Source organism: Strigops habroptila, chromosome 1, assembly GCF_004027225.2.
Source record: "Strigops habroptila isolate Jane chromosome 1, bStrHab1.2.pri, whole genome shotgun sequence".
Lineage (NCBI taxonomy): Eukaryota > Metazoa > Chordata > Aves > Psittaciformes > Psittacidae > Strigops > Strigops habroptila.
Window position 1 is genome coordinate 118,534,101 of NC_044277.2, and position 26,676 is coordinate 118,560,776.

The 26,676-nt window shown below is 41.1% G+C and overlaps 1 protein-coding gene and 1 long non-coding RNA gene across 6 annotated transcripts in view; one reads left to right on the forward strand and one right to left on the reverse strand.

Moving 5' to 3' along the window:
- The window catches only part of ST8SIA6 (ST8 alpha-N-acetyl-neuraminide alpha-2,8-sialyltransferase 6), a 45,235-nt gene extending 29,815 nt beyond the window's left edge, over positions 1-15,420 (forward strand). For 2 of the 4 annotated variants that reach the window (XM_030483299.1, XM_030483327.1), the window contains 3 exons: positions 1-93; positions 3,029-3,501; positions 7,840-15,420. In XM_030483299.1, coding sequence (XP_030339159.1) covers positions 1-93; positions 3,029-3,497 — 562 coding nt within the window. In that variant the 3' untranslated portion in view covers positions 3,498-3,501; positions 7,840-15,420. The remainder of the gene's footprint in view (positions 94-3,028; positions 3,502-7,839) is intronic. The other 2 variants (XM_030483308.1, XM_030483318.1) reach the window with 2 other exon arrangements.
- On the reverse strand, positions 90-26,642 carry LOC115606822. Of its 2 annotated transcripts, none has more exons than XR_003991011.1 (4): positions 26,503-26,642; positions 25,242-25,499; positions 24,708-24,710; positions 90-1,205 (listed from the first exon to the last, which is right to left on the reverse strand). It is a non-coding gene; the product is annotated as an uncharacterized LOC115606822 (long non-coding RNA). The 2 variants fall into 2 exon arrangements; XR_003991014.1 differs by lacking the exon at positions 90-1,205 and adding an exon at positions 1,302-1,561.
- Positions 26,643-26,676: the final 34 nt, after the last annotated feature.

A 26,676-nucleotide genomic window follows, 5' to 3' on the forward strand; every position in this document is an offset into this window, starting at 1 on the left:
GTGTAACCTCCCTCCAACCGTGGGAAGCATTAGCAAAGATGTTGGCAATAAAACAAACCTTGTGACTGTTAATCCAAGTATCATAGCTCAGAAGTAAGTACTACTGCAAATCTGTTTTGGTGCAATATTGTATAATTGTTTGACATGATTTAGATTTTGTTGGAAATCCATTGGGATACCAGCATAGAGAGCAGTGCATGCAGATTACTTCATTAAGCTTTAGTTTCCATGTAAAATATGTATCACTGTAAATGGAAATCTGTTAAACCTGGCCTTTTTTGGAGCAGGAAGGAGTCAGCAATGCCCGTATTAGCAAGTGCCTCGGTTAGCACCAGTCCACAATTTATGACAGAGTAAAATTGATTATTGCAAGCCCAAGCCTCTTCTTTTTACCCCATGACCCTCGTGACCCCCAGCATAAGAAAGGAATAGTAACTGTAAATCAGAAAAGCTTGGAAATGTGTGTCTGTCTCTGTCAGTAGGACTGTAAGCGTATGTTCTTAGGTAATGTGCTTAGAAGCTGTTCTGATGAAGACTATTTCCTGAATGGAGGTCCTATTTCTGTAATCCATTTTCTCAATCCATGTAAAAGCTGCTCACACACTTTTTTTCTCAGCAAAGTTTTTTTTTTTTTTTTGCACCTTCTTGATGAAAAGAAAATCTAATAAGGCCAGGCTGACTAATCTGACATCTTCAGCAGGCTGGAACTGCAGCTTATCTATGAAAAGGACTGCTGTAGCATGTTATTTACTGCTTACTGATCTTACTGTATCTTATTGTCTGACATAGCTGTATTTGTCAAATACACAACATCAGAGCTTTTTATTTTTTCCTTTAAAGGAAGAAGGGAAAATTACAGTGAGCATAGAAATGGTTAACAAATATTTGTTATTGATTCAAGGATAGAACTTGATTTTTGCAGTCAGTACTAACTACCTTGGTGCTTACCCAGGCCTTTTTGACTTAAATGAAGATGAATTATTGCTTCCCCAAAAATAGATTTAGCTCATCGATGTTAGAACGGCTGCACAATGTGAGGAAGGAAAACTTTGTCCGGTGACTCAGCATCATTGGTGGCTACTGACCTGATGTGTGATTTGTCTGGGCTTGATCAATGTGTTCTGCCACAGCTGCACTCGTTTTTTAGCCCAGTGTAGTCACATCAGGGTTCATAGCAGTTACACTGAAGGAAATAGGAGCTACATCTGCGTGAGGATGAAATGAGATTATGAGAGGACTTTAAGATTTAAAAATCTAAAAAAATAATTAAGTACTCAGAGAACACTGTAAATGCCTTTGAAGGAGGAGCAGGAAGCAACTTGACACCATTTAGCAGAACTAAGTTGTTTTCTTCTCTCAAAAGACCTATTCTCACTTTATTCACTCTAATTTCTAATTCTGTGTTTGGGTACTGGGTTAGTCTGCTGTTATTATTGTTAATCAGCTTTTGAACTGTGTCTGTCAAGGGTGTACAATGTAGGTGAACTCTCTTGGGGGAGAGAAGCACAGTTCTTATGTGGCCTAATGGAGCTGGGCTACACTGCACCTCACAGGTGCAGAGCTGGAAAAGAAAACAAGACAGAGTTGAGTTGTTCAGGTTTCTAGCTAAGGAAGAACAGATCTGAATTGTGTCCTGAAGGCTCTTTATGTACTGTACACTGAGTAGAAATAGAGAAGATTCTTGTAGTAAAGTCCAGAAGTTCATCCTTCAGCCACACTTCGTAGGCGTATGCTCAGGCATTTTTTGCTTGCTTTGGCTGTGTGGCTGTTGCATGCACAGGGGGCTGGGGTCAACAAGAGGGCCTGAGTCGTCTTCATTTTGTTTCAGAATCTGATGGTAATGGCACTTTTCTGTGAAGCAGAGCTGTAAGTTTAACCCCCCTCAGGCTGAGAAGGGATGTATCACTCCTTGCAGGAGTTGAGTTGTGCAAGAGGTAACTGCCAAGTCTTCCGTAAGGGTTTTGAATGGAAATGACAGTGGCTGCTGTCCCCTGTCTTGAAGTGCTCCATAAGAAGAGGGTTTGAACCTACTCAAGTTGTGAAGAGAAATTAAACCAATTTTTCCAGTTTCTGCTGAAGCCATTTGTGAGAAGTGGGCTCTGGTAGTCCTTTGAAGGTGAAAATACACTGCTCAGATAGACAACTACCTACAAAAGAGGACTTACTGCTTTGAATCCTAAAGGGGATTCAAGTGCCGTATATTCAGGTGATTCAGACAACTCAGATCTATAGAGGAAACTAGATGAGTGACCCCCTTGTGTCTTGTATCACTTCTTGGGTAACTCTGGAAGTTCACTATTCAGTATTTGAGAGCATGAGAATTAGTCAGTGGTGAGAACTAAGTCTCTTTGCTGGTTATTGGGAACCAAAGCATCTGAGAAGAAATCCTCTTCATTTGTGAAGTTTGGTCTCTAACTCCATCTGTTCCGTTTATAGTCAAAGGAGATAAATAGATATGCTTATATTTTCAGCTATTTTAAAAGCATACCAAAAGCAGCTACGATCCTGCGAAACTTGAACACACACTAATATTTAACACTCCAAGACTACTCATATGCATACTTGTATTTCCAAATGGGGCAGACACCCAGATTTTGAAGAGAGGTTATTGTACACCTATCAATGTAAGAAACACATTTCACAAGCACATGCAGTATGTGTCATACTGTGCATAGTATAAAAATAGATAGTGCATGCGTTTTTAAACACAAGAAATATAAATACTTTTTTTTTTTTCATTCTTCTTTGAAATTTCTTGAATGAATTAATTCTGTAAACAGGTCCTGGTTTTGCTAGAAGTGAATTTGATCTGCTTCAGTAACTCCCAGTTGCCAATTCAATCCTATGGAATGTGTTCTTATTATACAATAAAGACAGATTTTCATAACTGCACATATGACAATATGCAACAGGTTGGTATAAATTGGCTATATAGACAGGCTGAAGTGGTGCAGCAGAGTTCATAACTCACATATGCAAGTATTCCAACATTCCATTCAGTCTTTTCCTGAAATGTTGTACTCTGCAGATACAACAAACTAAATGAAAAGAAGGCTGAATTTCTGGAGAACATTGCGGTCTATGGAGATGCTTTGCTTTTATTGCCAGCGTTTTCCTTCAGAAGCAACACAGCCACTTCTTTTAAAGTGTATCACACTCTGCAAGAGTTCAAAGCAACCCAAAGGGCAATATTTTTTCACCCCACTTATCTGAAAAGTCTTGCCCAGTTCTGGAGAACTAAGGGTGTGAAAGCCTACAGGTTGTCATCTGGTTTTATGATCACTAGTGCTGCTCTTGAGCTGTGTGAGAATGTGAAGCTCTATGGCTTCTGGCCTTTCTCAAAATCCATGGAGAAGATGCCAATCAGCCACCACTATTATGACAACCAGCTGCCTAAACCAGGTTTCCATGCAATGCCCAAAGAATACAACCAGATTCTTCAGCTTCATGGCAAAGGCATTTTGAAGTTGCAGTTTGGTAAATGTGAATCAGACTAAAAAGGTAGGTCACATTCTTACCACATAAAATGTCTTTATTTAAGTAATGTATCAAGGGAAAACTTGTTTTGTGAACTGTGGGTTTGTTCCTCCTTAGAAAGACATTTCTACCTTACACTTAATGAAGGTTGTGTTTGTAAATAAGTGAAAGGCATGTAGTTTTCTGAATAAATGTACCATGACATAGAGAAATGTTTTCTAATTGTAAACTTTAGGTGGAGAGCATAGCTAGATACACATTACAACCATAATTCACAGTCATTCAATACTGTCTCCTTATCTCAGATATGTGTCTTTAGCAACCTGTGTCTGGTTTGGGATCAGTTCCCATGAACCAGCCTCCTTTGTGAATTGCTCTGTTAAAGGCAATCACATACCATGATCTGCAAGAGAAGACACCTAACCCTGGGATAGCCTTTCCAGGTGTACACAGAGGCCAAAGTAAGGATTAAGATTGCCCCGTGAAGGAGTACCATGCATATGCACCTTTGTTCCCTCTTGTTAGGTAAACAGAAGTTTAGAGCAGTGTGCTCTCACAGCCCTGGATGCAGCACAGCTTGTGGACAGCAGTGAGGAAGCTGCCATATACTACAACAGATCTTGCTGAGGATTTTACCTTGAGGCAGCTCAGAATCTGGAAGTTACAAATATAGGAAGAAGTGTCATTCCCTTTCTTCTGTTCTTTCTAACTGTCCCATCCCCCTTGGATCTCTGTGTGTTGCCTCAGAGAAATGCAGCCCAGAGTCTGGACTCTGACCTTAAACCAGTTTGCTGTGTACAGATTACTTTGAAAATATTTGTCTGCATGTTTTCAATCTTGATTTGCCCAGTTCACAAAATAAGACCAATTTGTATAAATACTGCCATCTTTTAAGCTAACTCAAATTCCAGCTCACAATGCTGTTGTCAGATGTGCCTTTACAGAACTCTATTTTTCCAGGGGATTCAAATTAATGTAACAGTAAGTGAAATGTGTGGTAGAATTACCATAAAGCATAAAGTATACAATATGCTTTAATTGGACTGATGTAATCTCACAACTCTATTACTCAAGTTAAATAAATTAAAATAGCATCATCTTGTTCAGGCCAGGAATTTTAATTTCAAATGCTAAGGGCTTTTCTTCTGGCTATGTTCTGAAATGTGTTTGAAAATATCCTTTGATGGTATTTAGAAAACATGCTATCAAAGATACATTCACACTTGGTTCATCATCGGACACTGCTAAGTTTTAAACTAACAGATTGCTAGTACCAAGAAGGCACAGTTGTATTCAGTTTCAGTTTTATTTGAAGAATAAACTGCTTTCATACATCATTAGAATAATATAAAACACGTGAGAAGAGACCTTGAAGCAATCTAGTGAATCCGCTCTCCTAGCCCATGACAGGAGATTACCTAGGAGGAAGTGTATGTGTATGCAGTTTCACGTGGCTAAGGTATGCTTTTTCACTTGTGAAAAGTTGCAGCATACTGGAAAGGTTAAGAAATACATAATGCATTTTTTCCTAGTGGCTAAGCTGTTTATACCCTGCAGTTTCCATTGTATTTATTCTTCCTGTAATGTAAATGTCTGGAGACATACCATGCAATTTTAATTGTAATAACTACACCAGCTAAGAAAATGAAAGGCAGCTCTTTAGGAATATTTGATCTAGGGAGAAGCAGATAGAAGCCACAAAAATGTTTAAGCATCTGTATGTGTTAATTAAATGCTGTCCATGCTTGACAGACTGAAAGTCACTTCTGTTGCCAAATTTGCAAAAGAAAAACCTACCAGAAGGGTAAGATGTGCTGCCCTAATTTACATTTATATTTACAAAGAGAAGCTAGTCCTTTAAAACCAAAGGAATTAAATGCTTTCAGCATGAGCTACCATTCTGCTGCTATTATCAGCTATTAGAGATAATTGAAATTCTATAATGAGTATATTTCACTGAAGATGACCTTTTCTAAAAATTGAACAAATCTCCTTTCTCTTTTCAATTTCCCTTTTATGTTCTTCTCCCTGCTCTGTGCTCTTCCCTGTTAGTGGGTAGCTGAAGAAGATTCCTTACACCACTGGGTGCCCACAGAAGTCTCAGGCAGACCCATTCATAGAACATAAAAGTTTGCTGCTATAAATAAGAAGTGAAGGAAGCTGCTCTGCTGCAAGCACCTATATTGCAAGCAGGTAGCAGGTTCTGGAACAGCACAGGGGGAGCATAACTGCATCCCAATGAATCATTTTGGTAGTATCGCTCCTAAACACCATCCTTGCCATTGTAAAGGTGAACTTTTATGGTTGGATGAGAGTCCTGTAAGGGTGGTGCTGAACAATGTGGGAACTCCGTTTGCCTTCATATCAGCGCCTGCCCCTCTACAATTATGCTCAACAGACATGTACATGTCTCCTCTGGTAAAGTAGGTGCATACCTATCACAGATGGTAAAATGGAAGATGAGACATCAGCAGAATCTTGAAATGTAATTAAAATAATGATCTTTATTATTTTGTATTACATTACCAAATCAGTTTTGCTCTATAGCCCTGCAGCTGAAGGAAGTCTTGTTTGAGTATTGGTTTAACCTGATAAGCCTGAAGGGCATGTCATTAGCTTCAAGTAAACATAGGTTCAAGGAGGGGAAATGGCCTGATTCATATTTAAAAATAGACAGAAAAATCTGATTAGAAAAATTGTCAGATGATAAATTAATCCAACTGGCAAAAATCTGATTGCCCAGAAGCCTGGTTAAAATGCAGATTTTGTCTGACCAAGAATCCATCAAGTTTTCTGTTTGCTAGAAAGAGATAGCAGGGAAGATGAGTATGTGTTGCTTTGACATACAGCAGAGTAACATTAAGCAGCTGCTCAAAGGAGTCAGTCAACAGAGAAAAAAAAACATGGAAAGAAAGAATGAAACTGAGATTCTCTGAGCCTGGGAGAGAGAATAGTGTTCAATTGTCCGAGCAGAAGGACTGAAGGAGGAGAGACTAAGCAGAGATATGCTCGTGGTTAAGGAGTGAGAACTGCTGAACCTTCGACTGAGTGTGAGTGTATCTTACCTGGAAAGTAAAAATTGGGTCTGGGCTTTTTAGTTCCGACCAGATGATTAAAAGACAGCTATTTCTGACAGAGCAGCAGTGCAGCCCTTCACTCAAGCTGGAGCTAGCATGGCAGCATCCTGTAAAGCAGGGTGCTGCCTGCTTAATTCCTCAGGAATTAACATCAACGAGAATCATTTTGTTCCAAACTCTGTCAGCATGTTATCTTTTTCAATCTTGAAAGTTGCTGCAATCCAAATAAGTGATAAATACTGTTAGAAATAACCCATTTATAAATATAATTGTTATAAATAACCCATCTATATAACAGTAGGATACCAACATGAGCTTAAATTCTGCTGAAATTCTTTTGTGCTTGTGGTGTCTCAGTGTAGCTAGAGAAATATGAACTGCCCCACAGTTAATTTTTAATTACCTTGAGAAAAATGATGCCACATTTTAAAAATAAGGACACCTCTGGGTTCCTGTCAGGCAGCCAAATTTCAGCCTGTCCTTGACTTGGGCAAATATTATCCAGCATGAAATTATTAGATGTATACAACATTGAAAGAAAGGTCTTCTGCTTTAGTGCCCATTCAGTATAGCTTTTAAGCATGTACTTTTGCCACTAACTAATTTTAAGTGTTGAGAATAATGTAAGTAATGCAACAAGTGGAGATAAGTTGCTTCTGGTTTAGTTACAATCCACCAGAATAGAAAAATACAGATTAAAGCAAATTTGAATTTATATTAGTTTTCAAATCAAATGAAAAAGTATTTAGAGATCTAGAAGGGTTTGGTTTTGGTTTGGTTTTCTACAGCAGAACTAGCCTGTTGAAGAAACAGAATAATTTCAATCTCTAGCTATTTCAAATAAGATTAAAGTAATGAATTTAGAACATATCCATAGATTAACAGTGGATGTGTCCCATGAAGATGCTGATTAGACCCAGACTTGGTTATCTTAAGAAGTCTGAAAACACACTGGAAAACTGAAAACACTCTGAAAACAACGTGGTACAGGTGGGGTAAGTGTGAACAGCTCTGGGGGTCTTCTAATGAAGGAGTCCTCCTTTAGAAAGAGCAGATACTAAAGCTAAATCGAGCACTAGCAGTCCAGCTTACCCAGGAGAATTTTGTGAGCCTGTGGTGCTGTATAATAAATGTCACAGACTCCCAGTCTGAAATAAGGATGGAAAAGCAGATGCAGAAGATGAAAGGCACACAGAGAAGACTAAGCTCTTAGCTTATTTTGAATAAAGCTATTTTTCTGCTGTACAAGAAATATCAATAACATATTTTATTGTTTTAATTCCAGGGTGATGATCCTAAGGAGGCAATTTGTGTGTATCTCAGCAGTTCAGTGTTGGATTTGAGCTGATGTGATTTTGTGATTTAAGCTGCATTACTACAATAGAGAAACATTTTACACTTAGGGAGAAAAGGAAGTGGTGTTTTTCATGCAGTGACTGCTACATTTCTGAATTTTGAGTAATCTTTTTTTTTAAATACAAAATAACATTTATTTGGGAAATTCTGAAACTCCTGCCTATTGGTTTAATTGCAGCAAAGCACAATCTCAGGACGGTGGCAATATGTGACCTTCATCATGTTTTGCTTTTTAAAAGATCATTAAAATACTTTGACATGAGATCTCTGGTTTTGTTAGTATCATGTAATACAGGCAATAGTCTCTGTATGGTAGCTGCATCAGTTGGCAGTGGAAATTTTCAATTAAGAACTTGATCCTATAAACACTAGCATTTGTCTACATGAGAAAGGTGATGAGAAGAGCTACAGTGGAGTAATTAATTCTGAGCTATGTCATTCTCAGCTTGTTCCAGGGTGCACAGATTCAAAAATCCCCCAGGTTGGAGATAGTCAAGTGGTTTATGGGCTTTCATTTTGTGTGCAATAGGTAATGCTGTGGTTTTAACGGGATCACTCATGTGAGTGATGTTAGTTTTGTGAACAAGTGTTTGAAGGACCAGAGCTGTATAATTGTTTTTAAACCCATCTTCTTGCTTGTGTTTCTATCTAAGGTCCAGTTCAACTGCAAATGAGAACAATGAACTAGGTTCCATGCTGCAATCCCCAGAGTCTTGGTAGGACATGCCTTTGCACACATTCCTGCAATCCCAGCTCTGTATCTCGGCTGACATATGAGATGGACCATTCATTAGAAAAATGATAGGTACCAAACCTATCATTTCTTCTACTTCTTTTTCACCCAGCATAGCTCGGACCAATATGTGACCTACAGATAAGGAAACTGCATTAAGCATTATTAGAAGAATGTTGCTTTTACAGTCAACCCCAAGCTCTTCTCCTATACCAGAACATATGAGAACAGATCCTACAGTCTCTTAATTTAAAACCCATGCAGTTCTTGTGCTTTAAGTTTCCAGATGGTCCAAGAATACCCGGGGAGCAACATCCTGCGACTAGAGAAAGTGAAATATCAGCCCAGTGGAAAGAATCACATTAACATTTACAGGAGGTACCATGAGTAGTTGTTGCCCTAGCTATGGCTGCTTGTATGTTATTGCTTATATGTTTTCCTGCAGAAAAAAAACCCAACCAAACAAAAAATTGTAAGAACAGCTACTGTAAGCTCAGTTTCAGTAGCTTTTCTGAGAGTCTTGAAAGATCAATTAAAATATAGTGTCCTTCTGCTTTTTACAGATACTGTCAGATGATGTTTACTAGAACTCGTTTTGCCACTGTAGCATTAATTCCCCAATCAAATGATTTAAAGAGCATTCAATATTCCACTCATTGAGGATTATATCTGAAAAAAAAATTCTACTTAAATGAAATAAGGTTAAAATAAGGTTAAAAAAGGTTTTAAACTGATACTTCATAAGAGCATTTCTATATTGTAATATTTGCAGGCTTACCTTGCAGCAGTTTTATAATCACGTAAATAATTCTGAAAGTATTAGAATCAATCAGTATGGGTCCAGGTCTCTTAGCTGAGACACATTAAGCATCTTGATCCATTTCCAAGGTAATGATATCAGAATCCAATACTACTCCTACCCAAGCAGAAGTGTCCGTAATTCCTGGCTGTATACACCAGCAATAAAGTAGATTTTTTAAAATAAGGTTTTAAAAAAGTAGATAGTGCTTTGGGGCATTGAATGACACCACTAATACATGAGTGGACCTCTGAATATCAGTAGGGCTCTTAACAGAAACAAAGTCGATGAGTACATCTGCGTTACCAGCTGGTGACTGAAAGAGGCGAGCACAGGGGTTTGATTTACTGTGATCTGTTATGGTTCCAGCACCACACGTCCACATTTTTTCTTCACCAGCAGTGAATTTGTGCCAGATTCTGGCCATAGGCATCTGCTGCTCATGTGCAGAGAGCTGGCTGCTGCAAGACCCTGCATCCATGTTACGAGTGTTAGGGGTGATTGCCTACTGCAAGTCCTAGTTGTAGATCAAAAATAAATGTGCTCCCAAAAGAGCTCCTCCTGTACCATAAATCGCTCACATAGACTGTCCCAGAGTGTTGGTAGCTGGAAGCTGTGCAATGTGACATAGTTGTTCTTTGGGTCATGCAAACAGGTTGAGGAGAACCACATCATATTTTAACCAGAGAGACAAAGATGCACCTCTGTCCAGGCAAGGACTGTGACTTGTTCCAGTCTAGCACAGTGCAATGAGATGGCTGTGTAGAAGCTACATGGTTTGACTTGGAAAAATTCATACATCTTTTAGAGATTGAGGATCCTTCATTGTATCCAGAACGATAGCAAGTGCTTTGTGTGCATGTAGAGATGATGCAAAGGGTATCATTCATTGCTCAAATTAAATTCAATGAACTACTCAGTGACTGAAGTGGCAAAACCTGTTTGTGTGTAAGCAGAAGATGTGGAGAGGAGAAAATGAAATGTATTTGCAGTGGAGAAGCAACTTCTTTCAATAGTGTTTGTTAGTTAATTTTGAGTGTATTGCATTATCTGAGTGAATAAATGTATACAGCATACCATGACACACCGTGAAGTTGTGTGTCTGGATCATTTCTGTACAGCTATGTTATTTATAACACACATGTACTAGTTACTGGAAAGGTTATTGGAATACGTTTTAAAAGAGGTTTAGCCAAAGAAGAAAACTATTCTAGTTTCCTTAATGGAAAGAGGTCTTAATTGAAGGAGTGTGATGTAGCACTCACAAATGAGAGCAAATGGGAAGCTCTGTAGCATGGACAGACACTATGACGTTTTAGCGCTGTTTAAACTTGTCATTGACCTGAAGACCTGGACCTCTACGCTCTCAAAGCTCTCAGTGATTTGTGTGGAGCACAGAACTAAAAGAAATGCGTGGAGGAAATAACCTTTCCTACCCTTTCCCACCAATACTCTTAACTCCTCATAGAATGAAAATATGCTCTATTAGACTTTAGATTAAGAACCTGGTTTTAATGTAGCCTTCTCAGGCCTTGCTTCAGACATGAAGTTCCTATGAGATGCTAGTTGCATCCACTTCACAGGAGTGCAGACCTTGTGCTCGGTTTTATTATAGCTACTGCTGCTGTGTGCTTGGTGGCTAGGACTTGCTAATTTGTGCACAGATCGGGCAACCTAATGGTGTTTCTGTGTAACAGGTTATAGTGAGATTGATCAAGACTTGGTGAAGTACACTCGCTCTGGGAAAGGATGTTTTTCCAGGTAGCCAAATAAATTCTTTATTTCACATCTGTGATTTCTCATTGATTTTATATCTGTGCCAGGTTAATGATGAGTAAATGGATCTTGAATCCCTTCCCTAGCTGGGAATGTTTATGACACTTTTGCAAGACTCAGCCAAGTGCAGTTTTGATTAAGGATTCATGACCAAAGGTTAGGAAGGGCCTTTCAGTTCCCTCTACTTCACATGAGGAATAATAATTTTTAGGGTTTGTGGGCCTCCAATTTGTCACATGCTGTGGAAAGACTATTGAGATTAAATAGTTGTCTAAAGATAGAAACACTGACAACATGCTAATAGTTCCCCTGTACCTTTGCAGAGTCTGACACTGTCCATGCACATGACTGCTTTACAGCATCGTTAGATTAAAGCCTGCTTGGCTGCTTTTATTCCTTTTTCTCCTCTGAATCTTTAATGTTACATCTTCCTTTAGGATCCAGTGCTGCCTCCAGCTGGTTATTTCTCTTCCCTCCATAGGGCGTTACGTAGTCCTGTTTAGTGTCTGTTAGGGAGTTTGCATGGCTATGAATCAAATGCTGCTATGCTTGCAGCATAGTAAAACATACCTTAAATGACTCGTCTTACGTCTCAAGGAAGGCAGCATGGTGGGATAGTCACATTACATAATTGGAGGTGCTAAAATTGGGCTGTAGCTCCACAGTGACTTTAGCTGTAATGGCTGGCTCACAGTCCAGTCCTCATTCTTGCACTGCGCCACTTCCTTCATGCCATCTTTGGCTCCTCTCTGATCCTACACTGAGCTGGTTTGGCACACTGAGCTGGAAAAAACCTGACATGACAACAAAAGGAGAAAAATTGGTTCATGCCAACAGAGCCAGAGGAATTTCAGAGTCAAAGCCAAGGAGGTGGTGAGACCATGCAGGTGGGACTGTAGGGACATATTTAGGGGCCATTTGTTATCTGACAGCTCTTGGATAGGCCCAGTGGTCCCCTGAAACTTTGGTCAAGTCCAGAAGGTAGCATCTCTTGGGGAGAGATGGCCTCCTGCAGGGGGAAATCACAGCACAGTGGCTGTTCTGGTAGGCAGGAGCCTGTCTCTCCCTGTGGTGACAGAAACCACTTAAGGACTCTAGGTACCTCCACTAGGGACTCTAGGCACCTAAACTGTTTGATTATTGCTCCCTCTTCTCTCTTTCCCATTACAGTCATTTTAACAAGCTGTTCACCACCAGCAGGTTCAGAAATGATAACTGTAAAAAAAAAAAACCCTTTGTCTGTAAATACTATTTCTCAGTCCACTAACAGTAAACTTGCAGACACTTGCTCATTATTTATCACGCCTATGTTTTCAGTCTCTTCTAATCTCAGCATCTCCAACAGCATCCGCAGAGAACAGAGCTGCTCAAAGTGTGGTGGTTTTGAGACCAGTTCTCTTTCATTTGTACAGTAGTGAGATTTCTAATATGTTGCCATGCTTGAGTCAGGGTGAAATTCTCTGTGCTATGTGATTCAGGAAAATAAACTAAATTATCTAGGTGGCCTGGCACCTTCTGTGGGCTGCCCAGATTACTAGTAAAATATTCTTGTTGTTATGTATTATTTGATTTTATCCAGTGCAGATATTTGGATTGATTTATTAGTCTGGGTTAATTGGTCACTTAGACCTTGAGCCTGCACAGACTCTATGGTGAAGCTACAGCCTACTTGGCAATCTAGGTTTAAAAAACATTGGACCTGGAGATCTTTCTCTGTCCTGTCACTCGCTCTCATGTGATAAATCTGTGGAGTGAGATCCTGAACATCTGTGCAGCAGCCTCTCCAGAGACTCTCAGGTCCACAAAGCACACATCCACTTGTGTATATATATATTGGGGTCTGTGAGAGATCAAGCCCAAGGAATATTCTGGGGAGTGCTTTATTCCGAAAGAGCTTTATTTCAGACGACTGATGGCCACTTGTTGCACACTCTGAAGCAGCAGACTTTTTACACATGAGGTTGTTAGTTAATATATATATTCATGGCCAGGTAATCCTTCCTCTTGTGGTACTTAAGCAGCTGATCTCTTTCATCTCTAGGTCTGCTAGCCAAGAACAGTGACAAAGGGATGTGTATTTACCATATAAAGCCTGGCCTTCTTGATTTTGAATTCTATCATTTTAGGCAGGAGCATCATCCTTCTCTGAGTTTCTGGATAGCTGAGTTTCAAAGGCTGCTGATCTCTCAGGGTACTGTGGAAAAACCATTTTGGCCCCTCAGCTACAGCACAAATGACTGGGGAGATTTATATCTATTAAGCTTTGTTCCAGACTTTCATAAAGTATTTCTTAATTGGCTTTAAATTATCATACTGGTCTAGTAGAGCATGAAACAATCTGCAGCATGCCACTAAACAAAGGAACTATTGTAGTTACTTAGCGGTCTCCTTTCATAAAGTCGCATTTCAGAATACCTCCTATCCTGGGAATGCTGGCTCACCAGGCGAGTGACCTGGGGGCCAGCTGGGGTAGCAGCCTGTCAGTATGCTCATGGTGTCCAGCAAGTTCAAGCAATATGACAAGAGCTTAACACGATGGGAGTACATCAGCTTGGGTTTGCTGTAGACCAAGGAGTAGACTTCATACTGTGATGTATAATTGGCTGAACTCACGTTCCTCTGTGTGTGAGCAGTAGCTGACCTTTGGTGGTGGGTGTTGGCAAATACTGGTTTAAGGATGAAAACAGCCTACCTGTTAAATACAAGAAGCAGTGACATCCTCATGTCATCAAGTAAACAGTCAAATCTGTCTTTTGCTAACCTGACAAAGCTTCAGCAATACATCGGTGTTTGTTGCTGCACCTAGTACTGCTGTGCCTTGTCTTTTTTTTTATCCCTCTTTTCTCCAGTGAGGGAGAAAACTCAATTGCATGGTGGAAGTATTTAATGATTCCACCATGAATTCATGGTATTATAGCAAGATGCCATTAGAATGAATCCTGCTAATGGTTGTGACAGGGTAGTCTAGTCTAAGACAATATTGCTGGTTTTAAATTCCTCACTATCCACTTTAGTCCCTGACAAGAGGAGATTCTTCACAGCAAGTCTGTAGTTCAACAACCTGCTGGGCTTTTTAGCTCTTGGCTTGACTGTGAGCTGAGTCCCTAAGGACACCTCCTTGGTGTATTTATTGTTAGTGCTTATGGTACAAACCCATTCTGCAATTCTTGTGAAACAGAAGTTTAGCAGCTGACATTTCCGCATGTTTTATATGCACATTTTATATAGTAGCTTCATATATATTCTTTATGTTGATAGTCTTAATATTTTTTCTTTGAGATTCTTATTAAAATTATTTAAAATATTCATATTTTATGCTACCAGAGTTAACTGTGGGGGAAGTTACATAATGTCACCTAAAAAAACAGTGATACAATCCAAAATCATTTTTAAGGGTATCATCTCACTGATTTCTTGATGGGTACTTTCGTTAGTCATTTGGACACTTGATTCTTAGATGAACCTTTCTAAGGTGGGTCTGAGAGGCCACCTCTGCTTCTGATTTAGTTCAAGATCTTCAAGTGAGAAGGTGGGAGAATGGAGAGGTCCTACACAGGGCTGCTCCTAAGGGATGGCAAATGCATGGTTTTATTTCAGAGACTGTTTCACGTGTCAAAAAGGTAATTCAATAAAGTTTCCGTGATAGCTTTTTCCCAGAGGTTTCATTGTCTCTTAAAATGTGTGCATTAATCTTGGTTCCATTCTTTTCAATGCAATCGTAGAAGCAGAGCTTATCCCCCCTTGGAGCTGGTATAATTGTGCTCCTCCACATGCGCCAGGCTCTGTGTGAAGCTGCTAGTGTAGGCTCTGCTACTGCTGTTCCCAAAAAGGTTCTCTCAGATTCTCTCAACGCTGAACTTATTTATGTTTTCAGATGTGAACTTGATATTGTTTGAGTAGAATGTGTGCAGTATAACATAGAAGTGTCTCTGTGCAGGATTTAGGAGGAGGCACAGAAAGCTCCTCAAGCGTGTGTGTGCTTTATTACAGAAAATCAAGATGAATTTGTATTGTTGAGTCATCTGTTACGGCTGATTTAATTTGTACTTTGTTTTCATGTTTTAAGTGCCTAATGATTTTTTTGTCAAGGAGGCAGTGGTTTCACTGTTAAAATGCGTACTCAGAATTCTGCACTTGTTACTTGTTCTGTAATAGAATATTTTTGCAGTTTCTGTTTGGAAATAAAGACTTATTAGGCATAACTGTGATTTATTTTTCTCTTTTTTGAATTCCTGAGACTTAACAATCAAAAACATGTCTTCTGAGGCACAGCAGCATAGAAAATGCATTAGTCTGATTCCTCTACAGCAGTGCTAGCAACTGACAATAGAAATATGGACGGTTCCTTAAAATTGTACAAGGAAAAAAGCGAACTGTGCTTAAAACAGGTATGGGGGAGGTGTGCATGTATAAATATATATTGCTTAAACAATATTTCCATGTAATTGCAGTCTTTTCTGTTCCACACAGTTAACTGTCTTCTTTTGTTACTTCTAATGACTTCAAATAGTTTTTTAAATTATTTATTGAAGAAAAAGCAAACAAGGAAAGGAACCAAACAATAAAAATAGCTATTAAATTTTTAAAACCATCTCTAAAAATAACCAAATACTTTGAAAGCAGTGATTAGCTGAAAATATTAAACCACTGATACAGAAGTTTTTCGTACAAATACTGACCATGGGTACATGTCTAGTAGATGTGCATGTAGTAGACCTCTAGACATGTTGTAGCAGATTATATGGATTTTTTTCTTAATATAGGTTTTGGTCACATACACAGATACTTGAGTGAACAAATTTCAAACAGATGAATTTCAGATAAATCATTTTCCCTCAAAGTGTTTACTTTTGGCCAGAAGGCGGCCAGATAGCTTCTGAGCTGCTTACTGTGACATCTCCAAATAATAGAAGTTCACTGTCTCCTCCAATCAGGTCAAACGTGTACATGCAGCTGTTCTGTGATGTGGACTGTTATCCTTTAGGGCCCTCTAGGGACTGAACTGCAATTGCCAAATTTTATTACAGCCAGACAGAGGATTAGAACTGAAAGGTTTTATTTGGCCTCACGGACCACCAAGTGGCTTCTGCCCAAAGATTAAGATCTGGATCTTTGTGGTCTCTCTTCTTCCCGTATACTATGAGTCTTTCATAGATGATCAAAACCAAGGATTTTCTTTTGTTGTGCTGACAGCTGGAATTGCATATGAGTGATGCAGATGCAAATGTGTCCACATAATCAGAGCACTTTCTGAAGCAGAAGTGGGATTTCTGCTGTGGAAAGGAAGTGTCTTTTTGAATAAGATTAACCATCTCAAATATTTAGCTGCTAAACAGCTATGTGTTACTTATTGCAGCACTGCCTGGGGATAGGGCTGCTTGGTCTGGGTACAGAATAAGTGAGTGCTGCCCCAGACAAAGCATTGCCTTTTCCTCATCCCCTGCTTGGAAAGGGAGGAGTCTGGGAAAATTTGGCTGGGCAAGAGGAGAGCAGAAGGGGTATGCACTGAGGTTATACTTGTCAAACAGCTGTAGTACCTCTTCTCACACCAAGCACATACCATTCTGCTAGGAGCAGAGCATCTCGCATGAAGGTGGCATTCCTGCTATGGGAAACACATGGCCGCTGCCGTTAGAAGGGCTTAAGAAGGAATTTTCCCAGGAGCAACAAGATTGTCCAAAGCCAGGTTAGGTTTCCTCCTGCCTCAAAATGCTGTTAGGCAGAAAGTGTCATGTGAAGATCTTACAACATGAGGACACTGGGTTAGTCAAGGAGAAAAGAATGGGCAAAGTCTGGTCCACAGGCTGACAGCCATGGCAGTGGGCGAGGGGAGCTGGGGTCATGGCCTCAGCCACATGGGCTGAGGAAGATCATCAGCTTTTTGAAAAAAGGGGGGAGACCGCCTTCTCCTCAAGGATCCCGGTGTGCCCATGGTCTGGTGTCTGAATGTGTCTGGGGCTGGAGATGCGTGTCTCAGTTTTAGCTTGTCTCTTCCATCCTGTATCAAGTGTCTGCATCATCCTCACTCTGCAGCCAGAGCCAATTAATAGTGAATAGGAGTGGTAAAGTCTCACAGCCTGTGCAGACTGATAGATGAAACCATCTGTTTAATGCAGATACCATAATGAAAGCATTAGCTCTTAAGTATATAAATGCAGATGAAACTCTTTTATCATGTAAGTGAGAAAAGAGAGAGCACAGCACTCTATGACTGAATTTAAGCTGCTGTCTGGTTTCTGCAGCATGAGAAAGCAATGCTGAATTGGTGCAGAAACTCATGTGCTGCCACTGTCAATGGAGGAAGAAATGCTGGATGTGCTGGGAAAAGGATACAAGTATTAGAAATGGAGTAACTTTCATCTTCAAAATTACTTTATTAGGTATTTTGAGAGACTTTTAGGGCGAAACCAATCTGATTGATTGATTGAATTCTGAGCACAGTGCTGCTTGTGTAACTCCAAACCTGCAGGGACATTACTTCTTTTTGTTTAGCTTTTATTCTCCTCTGTAAGGGCAATAATTGCTCTTGTATTATGTGTAGAGTTTTAACAGCATAAAAACACGCAGTAACAGCCCCTCAATTTGAACTGCCTCTCTAAAACAGATCCTTCGCCTTCAACAACCTGCATTGTGCAGAACCTGCCATGAGCCCAGGCAGGGCCCCAGGAGCAGGCTGCAGCCCCGTGTTTTCTCTTCTCAGGCATAGCCATTGCCTGCTGTCTGCCACTGACCACCACCAGACCCCCCAGCAGCCAGGTGCCTAGGACAATTGGGAACCATGGGTCTGAATCACCCATAGGAGAGGAAGGAGTTGAGCTCGGTTTGCTGCCTTGGTAATGTTCTTGGCAGCAGAAGGAAATTGCCTGTAACTCGTCTCACCAGCCACAGTCTTCAATTGAAGGTAGGCTGACTTGTATTATGAAGTAGAACAGGATGCTGCTTCATAGTCAGGGTGACTACTTCATATATAAATTTCTACATCATAAACACCTAAACTTAGTAAGTCAGTCCCATCATTCCTGTCCTACCCTTTATGTACACTGAAAGTTTTTTGACAGTGTGTTAATCATAGAGCTCTGAACTCTGTTGGCCCTGTTCCCTCTGCTATAATATAGATAATAATTTCTAGGATGAAATCTCTTTTTCTGAATATATTTAACGTGTTTCAAAAGAGTCTAAAATAGAAACTCTGAGAACATTAACTTAGAGCACTTTTCAAGTTCATCTTACTTGCAGTCCATTTAAGTGAAGTGACAACTGAGGTGTGACATGAAGTAATTATACTGATTGTGTTGTATGTGCTCTGCAGGAGCTGAATGATTTGCTGAGGATATTAATTTCAAAAGCCAGACAGCAAGACATCAGCTGAGATGGAAGATCACTGCAAAGTGACCTCAGACCAGGGGAAAAGAAAAAGAAGAGTTGGGGATGTGGCCCAGCGCAGGAGTTCAGTGCTGTGTAGTCTAGCAGTGGCCTGAAGTAGATACATTTTGACACCAAAGGTGGTCTCCATGTAACTGAATGCAGATATCATCACTGTAGGTTCCCTTTATGATCTATGGAGAGAAGTGGAGAATAATTAATCTGGCTTATTTTAGGTATCTATCTACATTAGGAAGTGATAAATCATGCCATAGATTCCCTCGTTTATAAAGAGAGTGTGGGCTTAGTAGCTGGGCCATGATGTCCTAGTTCAGTGCTCCACTCTAAGGGACAGTGTTGGTGAAATGCAGGTACAACCCCAGACTGAGCTACCATCTACGTTATTCATACAAATTCATGGACTTGTCTATGGCCTGATCATTACACCTGGGCATTACACTTCATGACCAGGGAATGGTAGCTAAGTAGCAGACCATCACTTAGAGATAGCATATAATGAGATCAGGTTGATAAGGATTCTCTGAAGTAATCTGTGCCTTTGCGAATAACGAACATAGCAAACTTCATTTATTTGATCGCTGAACAATTTTCACAGTCACAAGAAGTTAATCAGGATGTAAAAGCTCTTTATCAAATGTTCACTGTTGAAATCACTACTGGATTTGTGTACTCAAACTGTTGTGCAGTCCTGAATACATATATTAAAAGTAGCTTAATCCAATTGGGTTTAGCTTAGTTCTGCAGTCTAGCAGTGCAAGTAAAACTGCTTTCACTTAGGGATTGTCACTGCTTCACTTGGATAAATTCATTAGCAAGGCATAAAGTAACTGTGAGTCTGAGGGGCTTTGGGACCCGTGGGCTAGGTCTTGCTAAGAGAGCAAAAGCTGGAGGTATGTAATAGCCAGTTCTCAGTGTAATACAACACTAATGAAGAGGATGTCATGAAGCTTGATTGGGCAGCATATTCCTTGAATCTAGATATCCATGCTCACAGAAAGAGGTAGGCAGTAGCAAGAGTAGCAATGATTCTGTGCTAACAAGGACCTCCACACTCAATCTGTTCCACATGGCTTCATCTGCCATTTGCCAGAAAAAAAAAAGACGAACTATTTTAGTTTCACTGAAGTGATGACTTGACCAAGACACAATGTTTTGGCACATCCACACCAAAACAAAAGTATGTAATTGTCATGGTCATCGCTGCTACTGACTCATAGACTTCATGGAAAAACACAGACAATCCTTGAGCTGAAGGCCCTCGACCTCTGAGCACGTCTAAGGATCCCTGGTCCCTTGTGATTCTGGCTGCTAAGGCTCAGCCTGTACTGAAGAGGAGACTGGCTATACAGCCTGCCACAAGCTAACCGTGTGGGCTGATATAGCCTTCTTTTGGAGGCGTTGGACTGTTGAAATCGGGCCCTTTATCCCATCCACCGCAGTGCCATTATGTCTCAGCTGACAACAGAGAGACAACTTGAACATGACGTTTAGTTTTCTGACAGCTAAAGTAAATGAAAGGGTCACCTTGCTCACTGATTATGATTGTTTCTTTGCATGGCACTGTTAACTGCATCAGTACGCCAACCTCAGCAGCACAGACACCATCCTCGGGTCTTCTGTGATGGTGAGAAGGGATGCTAACCAATTTGTGGCCATCAGGAATCTTTTCTCTCCTTTCCACACACCTGGCAATGAGGCAAGACTTTGCAATTCAGAGGGAAGCATGCCTTAGTAGGGATCTTTTCTTTCTAATCTCTCTGGGAGAGAGTGGAGAGCAGTCCCTCGATTTCTCTATAGCCAAGCACATCTGCTACTCCCTCTTCAAAATGGGGACAGCAATGCTTGATGATCTCGCAGTAGTGTTAGGGGAGTAAATACACCTCATCGTGAGACCTGATTATGTTCTGTATGATGGAGACCATGTATGAACTGCAGACAGACAGCTTTTCCACTCTAAAAACTGCAATTTATCTCTTGCTGCTGTTTCACAGCTTGATCTATGCTTGGTTGGCCATAACATAAAGCACAACTAGACAGATTAGATGTATAGTAGCACTATTATGAAATTTGAATTACAAAGATAGAAAACAAATCAAAAGAACAAGGAGAAAATTTAACATTTTTGATTAGCCTTTCTCCTTCACTTTCTTCCTATTTAATTTAAACTGGAGCTGTTCTTTCCTCCTGCAGTAATCATCCATCCCCAAGAAGTGAAAATACACTTGCAAAACTAATAAATGAGAATCTATTTGCAAAGATATTTATTTATGCGCCTGGCACTTGAGGGTGTTTAGAGAGTAATCTCAAACTGTGAGCTCTGCACTGTGTAAATTTAGAAGCGATTTTTCTAAATGTCAAGTATTTATTACATGAAAAAAACATTTGGAGTGTGGAGCAGGCCCCTAATGATATACGGAGCATTTGGGGAAGGACTTCTTGGAGGAACAGAAGTAATATTTGAGAGATGAAAAGCAAATCATCTATTTGAAATTGCTTTGTGTACATGGAAAGGAGACTGAACAAAGGTAGAAGGCCAGCCCAGTATTTTGCTTCGTCTCATGCATAAAATAGTGTTTTTCAGAACCTTTTATAACCAAGCCTATACCAATCTCTTTTCTGAGTCCTGTGGCACTTCTACCTCCTCTGCCTAGATTGCTGCTGTCTCCTTCTTACCCCCTTAACAGCTCCATCAGGCTCTGTTCAGACCACAGGCAAATAAACCCTGCAGAATTTATTTATGTAGTATTTTACCTACATGATACCTTACCTTAATGTCAATGTATCTCAAAGTGTGAAGTAGTAAAGTGCAACTCTCCAACCGGATTCTGATGATACGGAATATAAAGGACTGTATCTATTGTGAGAAGCCTGTGATGCCTGTTTTGCTTGCAATACCAGCCAGCCTGGAAAGCTGCAGCACTATGAGAACCATCACAAGCAAGGGAAGGCCTCATCTGCTTGTTCTTCCTGATCAGGGCAGACACCCTCTACATCAGGCACTTCCTTCTTCATGGATGCCCTGGGCTGAGGCTGCCCCAGCTATCCTTCCACACTAAGTCCATGGCTGGGGGAGGTAGGATGGGACAGATAGTGCTGGGACTCCATGTGGGGAGTGCCCATTCATCTGATGACAGTCAAGTCAAGGTTTGTGGATAGAGGCCCTGTGTTTTATTAGTCCATCTAATAAAGTTATGGGAAATTGAAAGGCTTTCATCTGAAAGCTCTTTTCATGTTCAAAATAGATGCCATGAAGTTCAAGCAACTGCTCCAAGTTTGATTAGGTACATAGGAGCTTCACTACCTAAAGGAAAGGGTGGCTAGATAATTATGGGTTAAAGAAGAGAAATGCTAAGACCGTTTCTTGCAAAGGACAGAGAGAGACAAGTACTTTACAGCCTGTGTGGAAAGTGAAGAAGTTAGTGGTGAAGATGATGTAGCAGTTGCATGTACTGAAATCAAGCCAGGAAGGAAAAAAAACCTGAAAGTCCATTTCAATCAAGCAGAACTTCAAAAAGGAGCTTCAAATGTGGACAGCAATAAAGAAAGAAGTAAAAAAAAAAAAAAAAAAAAAAAATGTAGAAGCTAAAAGATCGAAAATGCTGGTTAAGGCACAGAGATTTTTGAGATACTGTGTTAAACTGAGAACTGCCTACAGGCTTGTGAAAAGCCTCTTACAAAGAATAAGAAAAAAAAAAACCCTCACAAAAACCTCAGCCCAATTAAAAAAGACAGTGAAGGGAACTACTAGAACTTGATAAAAGTCATGTCCAAATGGGAAAACCAGGAAAACCTGGCAAATCAAAAGTAGATCTCCAGCAAGATGAGTCAAACACTGGTTCGAGAGGCAAGTTGCTAACAGAAACCACTTTCAGTCACATCCAAACCATGATGTCTCCCAGAAATTCAGTGAAGTGAGACAATCAAGGGGTAGAAGAATTACTCAGCAAAGATAAGGCCATAGGAAAAAAACTTGCTTGAACACAGCTAGTTAAGAACAAGGTGACAGAGTCCCCGGTGATAGGTGAAGAACAATCTATCTCAAACTGAAGAGATTTTGAAACAAAACAGTACATTGACAGGTAAGAAGACAGGATGGTAACCATCAAATGGCTCTGGAGTAACTCAGCATGAAACTGCTCACTTGCTACTTGCAATGTCTGGTGTCAGAGGGATAGCCAATGGCCATTATAACTTCATACTCTTTAAAAAAGGCTTCAGGGTGATGCTGATATCTACAGATAAATAAATCTATAATAAAAAAGGTTTTATCAGGAGGAACTATAAAAGCAGCCATGCTGGGTAGGATTCCACATGCATTTTGCCCAAGGAAGTCATGCCTCCTGAATCTGGTGGAAATATCTATAGCATTTCACAAGCGCTGTGGGTAAGGGTGATGCAGGTGGAGGATCTTGTCAAAAGCTTTTTCAAAATGATCACTGCAGGTTCCTAAAAAATACAAAGGGCAGGTTCTCCCTATTTTAAGCTGGAAAGTAGGAGATGGCAGAAAAACCTGAGAGCCTTCACTGTGGAAGGAAGCTGGCACTGGGCTCGCACAAGTATTTGGACTTCACTGTTAAATACATTCCTCAGTGACCTAGCAAAGGATGACTAGTAGGTTGACAAAAGTTTTCAGTCGGTGCAAAATTATTAACGGCAATCAGTATTAATACCAAGCTCAAAGTTGCAGAAGGATATCACAGTCCTGGATAACTGGGCAACCAAACAATGGATAAAATTTTATGTCAATGGTGGCAAAGTACGGGGGAAAAGAAACCTCACAGCTATTAGTCCTTAGGAAATAGGTCTTTGAGTCACTGTGAATAACTTTCTGAAAACAACAGCCCAGTGATCAAAGAAGTAGATGGGATATTTTTACCTATTTTGAAGGTAACTGAGCACAAAATAGAAGTTCCCATTATGTCACTTTGTGCTGCACATGTCTTGAAAAGTGCTTGTTGTCTTAGTCACCTTGTTTTAAATAGATTATAGCAGAACTAAAATGAGGGGAAGACTGGTGAGGATTATTAGGATTACAGGATGAGCTGGTTTTTCTGCAGGATGTGATCCTTCCTCTCTTCTCAGTCCTGATGAAACCCCTTTGCAGTGCTGTGTCCAGTTCTGAGCTCCCCGGTACAAGAGAGATGGATGCGCTGGAGCAAGCCCAGCCAAAGGCCATAAAGACAATCAAGGGCTTGGAATTTCTGACATAGAAGTAGAGGCTGAGAGAGCTGGGACTCTTCAGCCTGCAGGGGATCGCATCTATGTGTATACACCTGATGAAGGGAATACAAAAGACAGAGCCAGGCTCTCCTCAGTGGTATCCAGTAACAGGACTAGGGGCAATGGACATGAACTGAACTGAAAGAAATTCTATTTTGATATAAGAAGCAACTTTTTCACTCAGAGAGTAACAGAACATTAGCACAGGATTTGGCCAGGATAGAGGCATATCACACCCCTGCAAGAATTCACCACTTCAGACCCCTCCTAGGGCACAGTCCTTAAAGCAGCAGGGGAAGTGCCTTGTGCTGTGTTTGGCAGGAGTGGTACAGGCATGCACTGTTACAGTCACCAGGTGCAGGGCACTGAGGTCTGATGCGGAAAGCTGGGAGCAGCAAACCTGTCACACTCCAGCAAGCATCACTGAAGAAGGACTGTCGGAGCAGAAATTCTGTTTGCAATTACAATCTCCAATTTGCAAAATAAGCTTTAAAAATATGATTGAATTAGTCTACAGTAGGTGGGAGCCAGGGTGTTTTTACATATTTAAATACTAGCTAGGGATGGGGATGGAAACTTGGTCCATGTGTGGAGCACTTCAGCCAGCAAAACCACCCTTTGCCACGTATAATAAAGCTGGTTATACAAAAGGGCAGGGCTTTTCTAGCATGTATGTTTCTCGGACATCCATAAAATCTATAGAGTGTCTTATGTTGGGAGATCTGGGCTTAAAATCCTGTTCCTCATTTGGAAAAGATGGACTTTGAACCTGGGCCCTTCCCAGCCCTCATATATAGCCTCAACCCGGCTGCCAGGTACAGAGAGACACATACATTCACCTGAACCACTGCTAAATTCTTGTACTGGAGAATGGGGTGGAGTTAACCATCTTCAGAGCAGCTCCTGCAGTGCTGTGGATTTGTGATTAAAACGGTATTGGTTTTGGCTGTTGTTTTGGCTGTTGCTGAAGAGTGCTCACACAGCATCAGTGCTTTCTTTTTGTGTCCCTCTCTGTCCCCTCAACGAGTAGGCTGGGGCCGGGACAGAAATTGGGAGGGGACACAGTTGGGACAGGTGACCTGACCTGGCCAAAGGAATGTCCCATACTACACATCACCATGCTCAATCAGGTCAGTCATCAGCAATAAACACTGAGGTAAAGGAAGAAGGAGGAAGGGTTTTAGCTTCCAAGGTAGCCATTGTTCACAGACAGCTGTGCATCTGTCTGCCTGTGGCGGGTGGTGTGTGATTGCCTTTTTTTTTCCTGGGGTTCCCCTCCCCTCTTTTCTTCACCCATTAAACTGTCTTTATCTCCAGCCACAAACTTTCTCACTTTGTTTTTCCTGTTTTCTCCCCATCCCACTGGGGGTGAGCAAGCAGCTGTGTGGGTGCTTGGATGCTGGCCTGGTTCAACCAACACCCCTCTTCATCCCCAACATGTTTGTTCTCTGCCAAGTCTGAGGCAGAGAACTTCATGGGCTTCAGCATCAAAGCCAATAGCGGAGAATAACTGCAGAGCGATTCTTGGGGAAAGCTGCATTTCTTGCCTTTGCAGCCATACCATCCTGCCCGGTACAGTGCAGCCAAGAACCCACCGGAGAGGAGAAATGCTCCACGCAGGCTGCCTGCCCCTTGCAGTTCATGTAAGCCACCACAGGGAGACAGCTGCAATACGTCTCTGGAAAAAAAGAACGGGCAGAAAACGTCGGGCTGAGGAGTCAGTACGGAAACTATTGCACACTGTTACACTGTGCAGAGATCTGGCTGCTGTGGACTTGCCCTTTTTGAAGCAATGCGTTTGGCACAGGCTGCAGCCCATAAGCTGCTTTTACCTCTGGCCAGTACTTGAGCCTGGGGAATGACCTTGGGCTGGGTTGTGAGGGGGCCTGTTGGCAAGAGCATTGCTGCCCTTATTGCAGCAGAAGGGAACTGTCAAATGATGGATGCAATATGCTGTTGAGAGAGAAGGGTCCGATGGTTAAGGTTGGAGAGGAGGTGTTGGGTTTTTTTTCCTGCTTCCTGGCCAAGGCTGGGAATTTCGCTCGAACCATGCTTTGCATTGGTACCCCTCAATGTCTGAGCTTAATTTTGTTGGAACTTGGTCTGAGATCCAGACTGGGAAAGTACCTGGACCTGAAATCAGTAAGGGCCTTAAAAGTGCTAACGAACCTCATACCAGACCCCCAAGGTCAGCTTCCACTTGTGAGCTTGACTGCTGCGCTGCATGACCCTGTGTGTAAAACAGGGCTGATAATACCCCAGGGGTGTTGTGAAGAACCTTGAAGAACAGCAGAGGGTAGCCCAGAAGAAATTAAACATTCAGACTCTTTAAAGCAGATAAGTAAACTGGGGGAACACACAGGCAGGAGGGCAGAAAACGCTCTAGCAATGAGCAGCGGTGATTCCTAAAGCACTGTCAGGTACGTGCACTGAATGAGAAGAGGTCCATGAACTTGCAGCTGAAATCTGTAGCATTATGCATGAGCACAAAGGGACCAAATGAAGATTGAAGATGTGATTTTATTTTTGGCACTTCCTAATTCTGCATGCGTGGCTGCACTCAGGCAAATGTCTCTTAGAGCAGTTTATTGTATGCAAATGATTTTAAATTTTCAGTAATATCCAGGCTTCCTTTCCCTTCCCCTGCGGAAAGATTTGCAATTAAAATCTCCAATACTTACCTGCCATTAGGACACCAGTGGGATTCTCTATCCAGCCACTCAGCTGCTCATCATCTCCAAATGTGGGAATTTGTATCTCCTGGGCAGCTCTCGTTCCACCAGTTGGCATAATCAAGCCCTGGCCAGGAGCAGGTGAGCCCCAGCAGCACATGATCTCCACACCACATGGGTCCT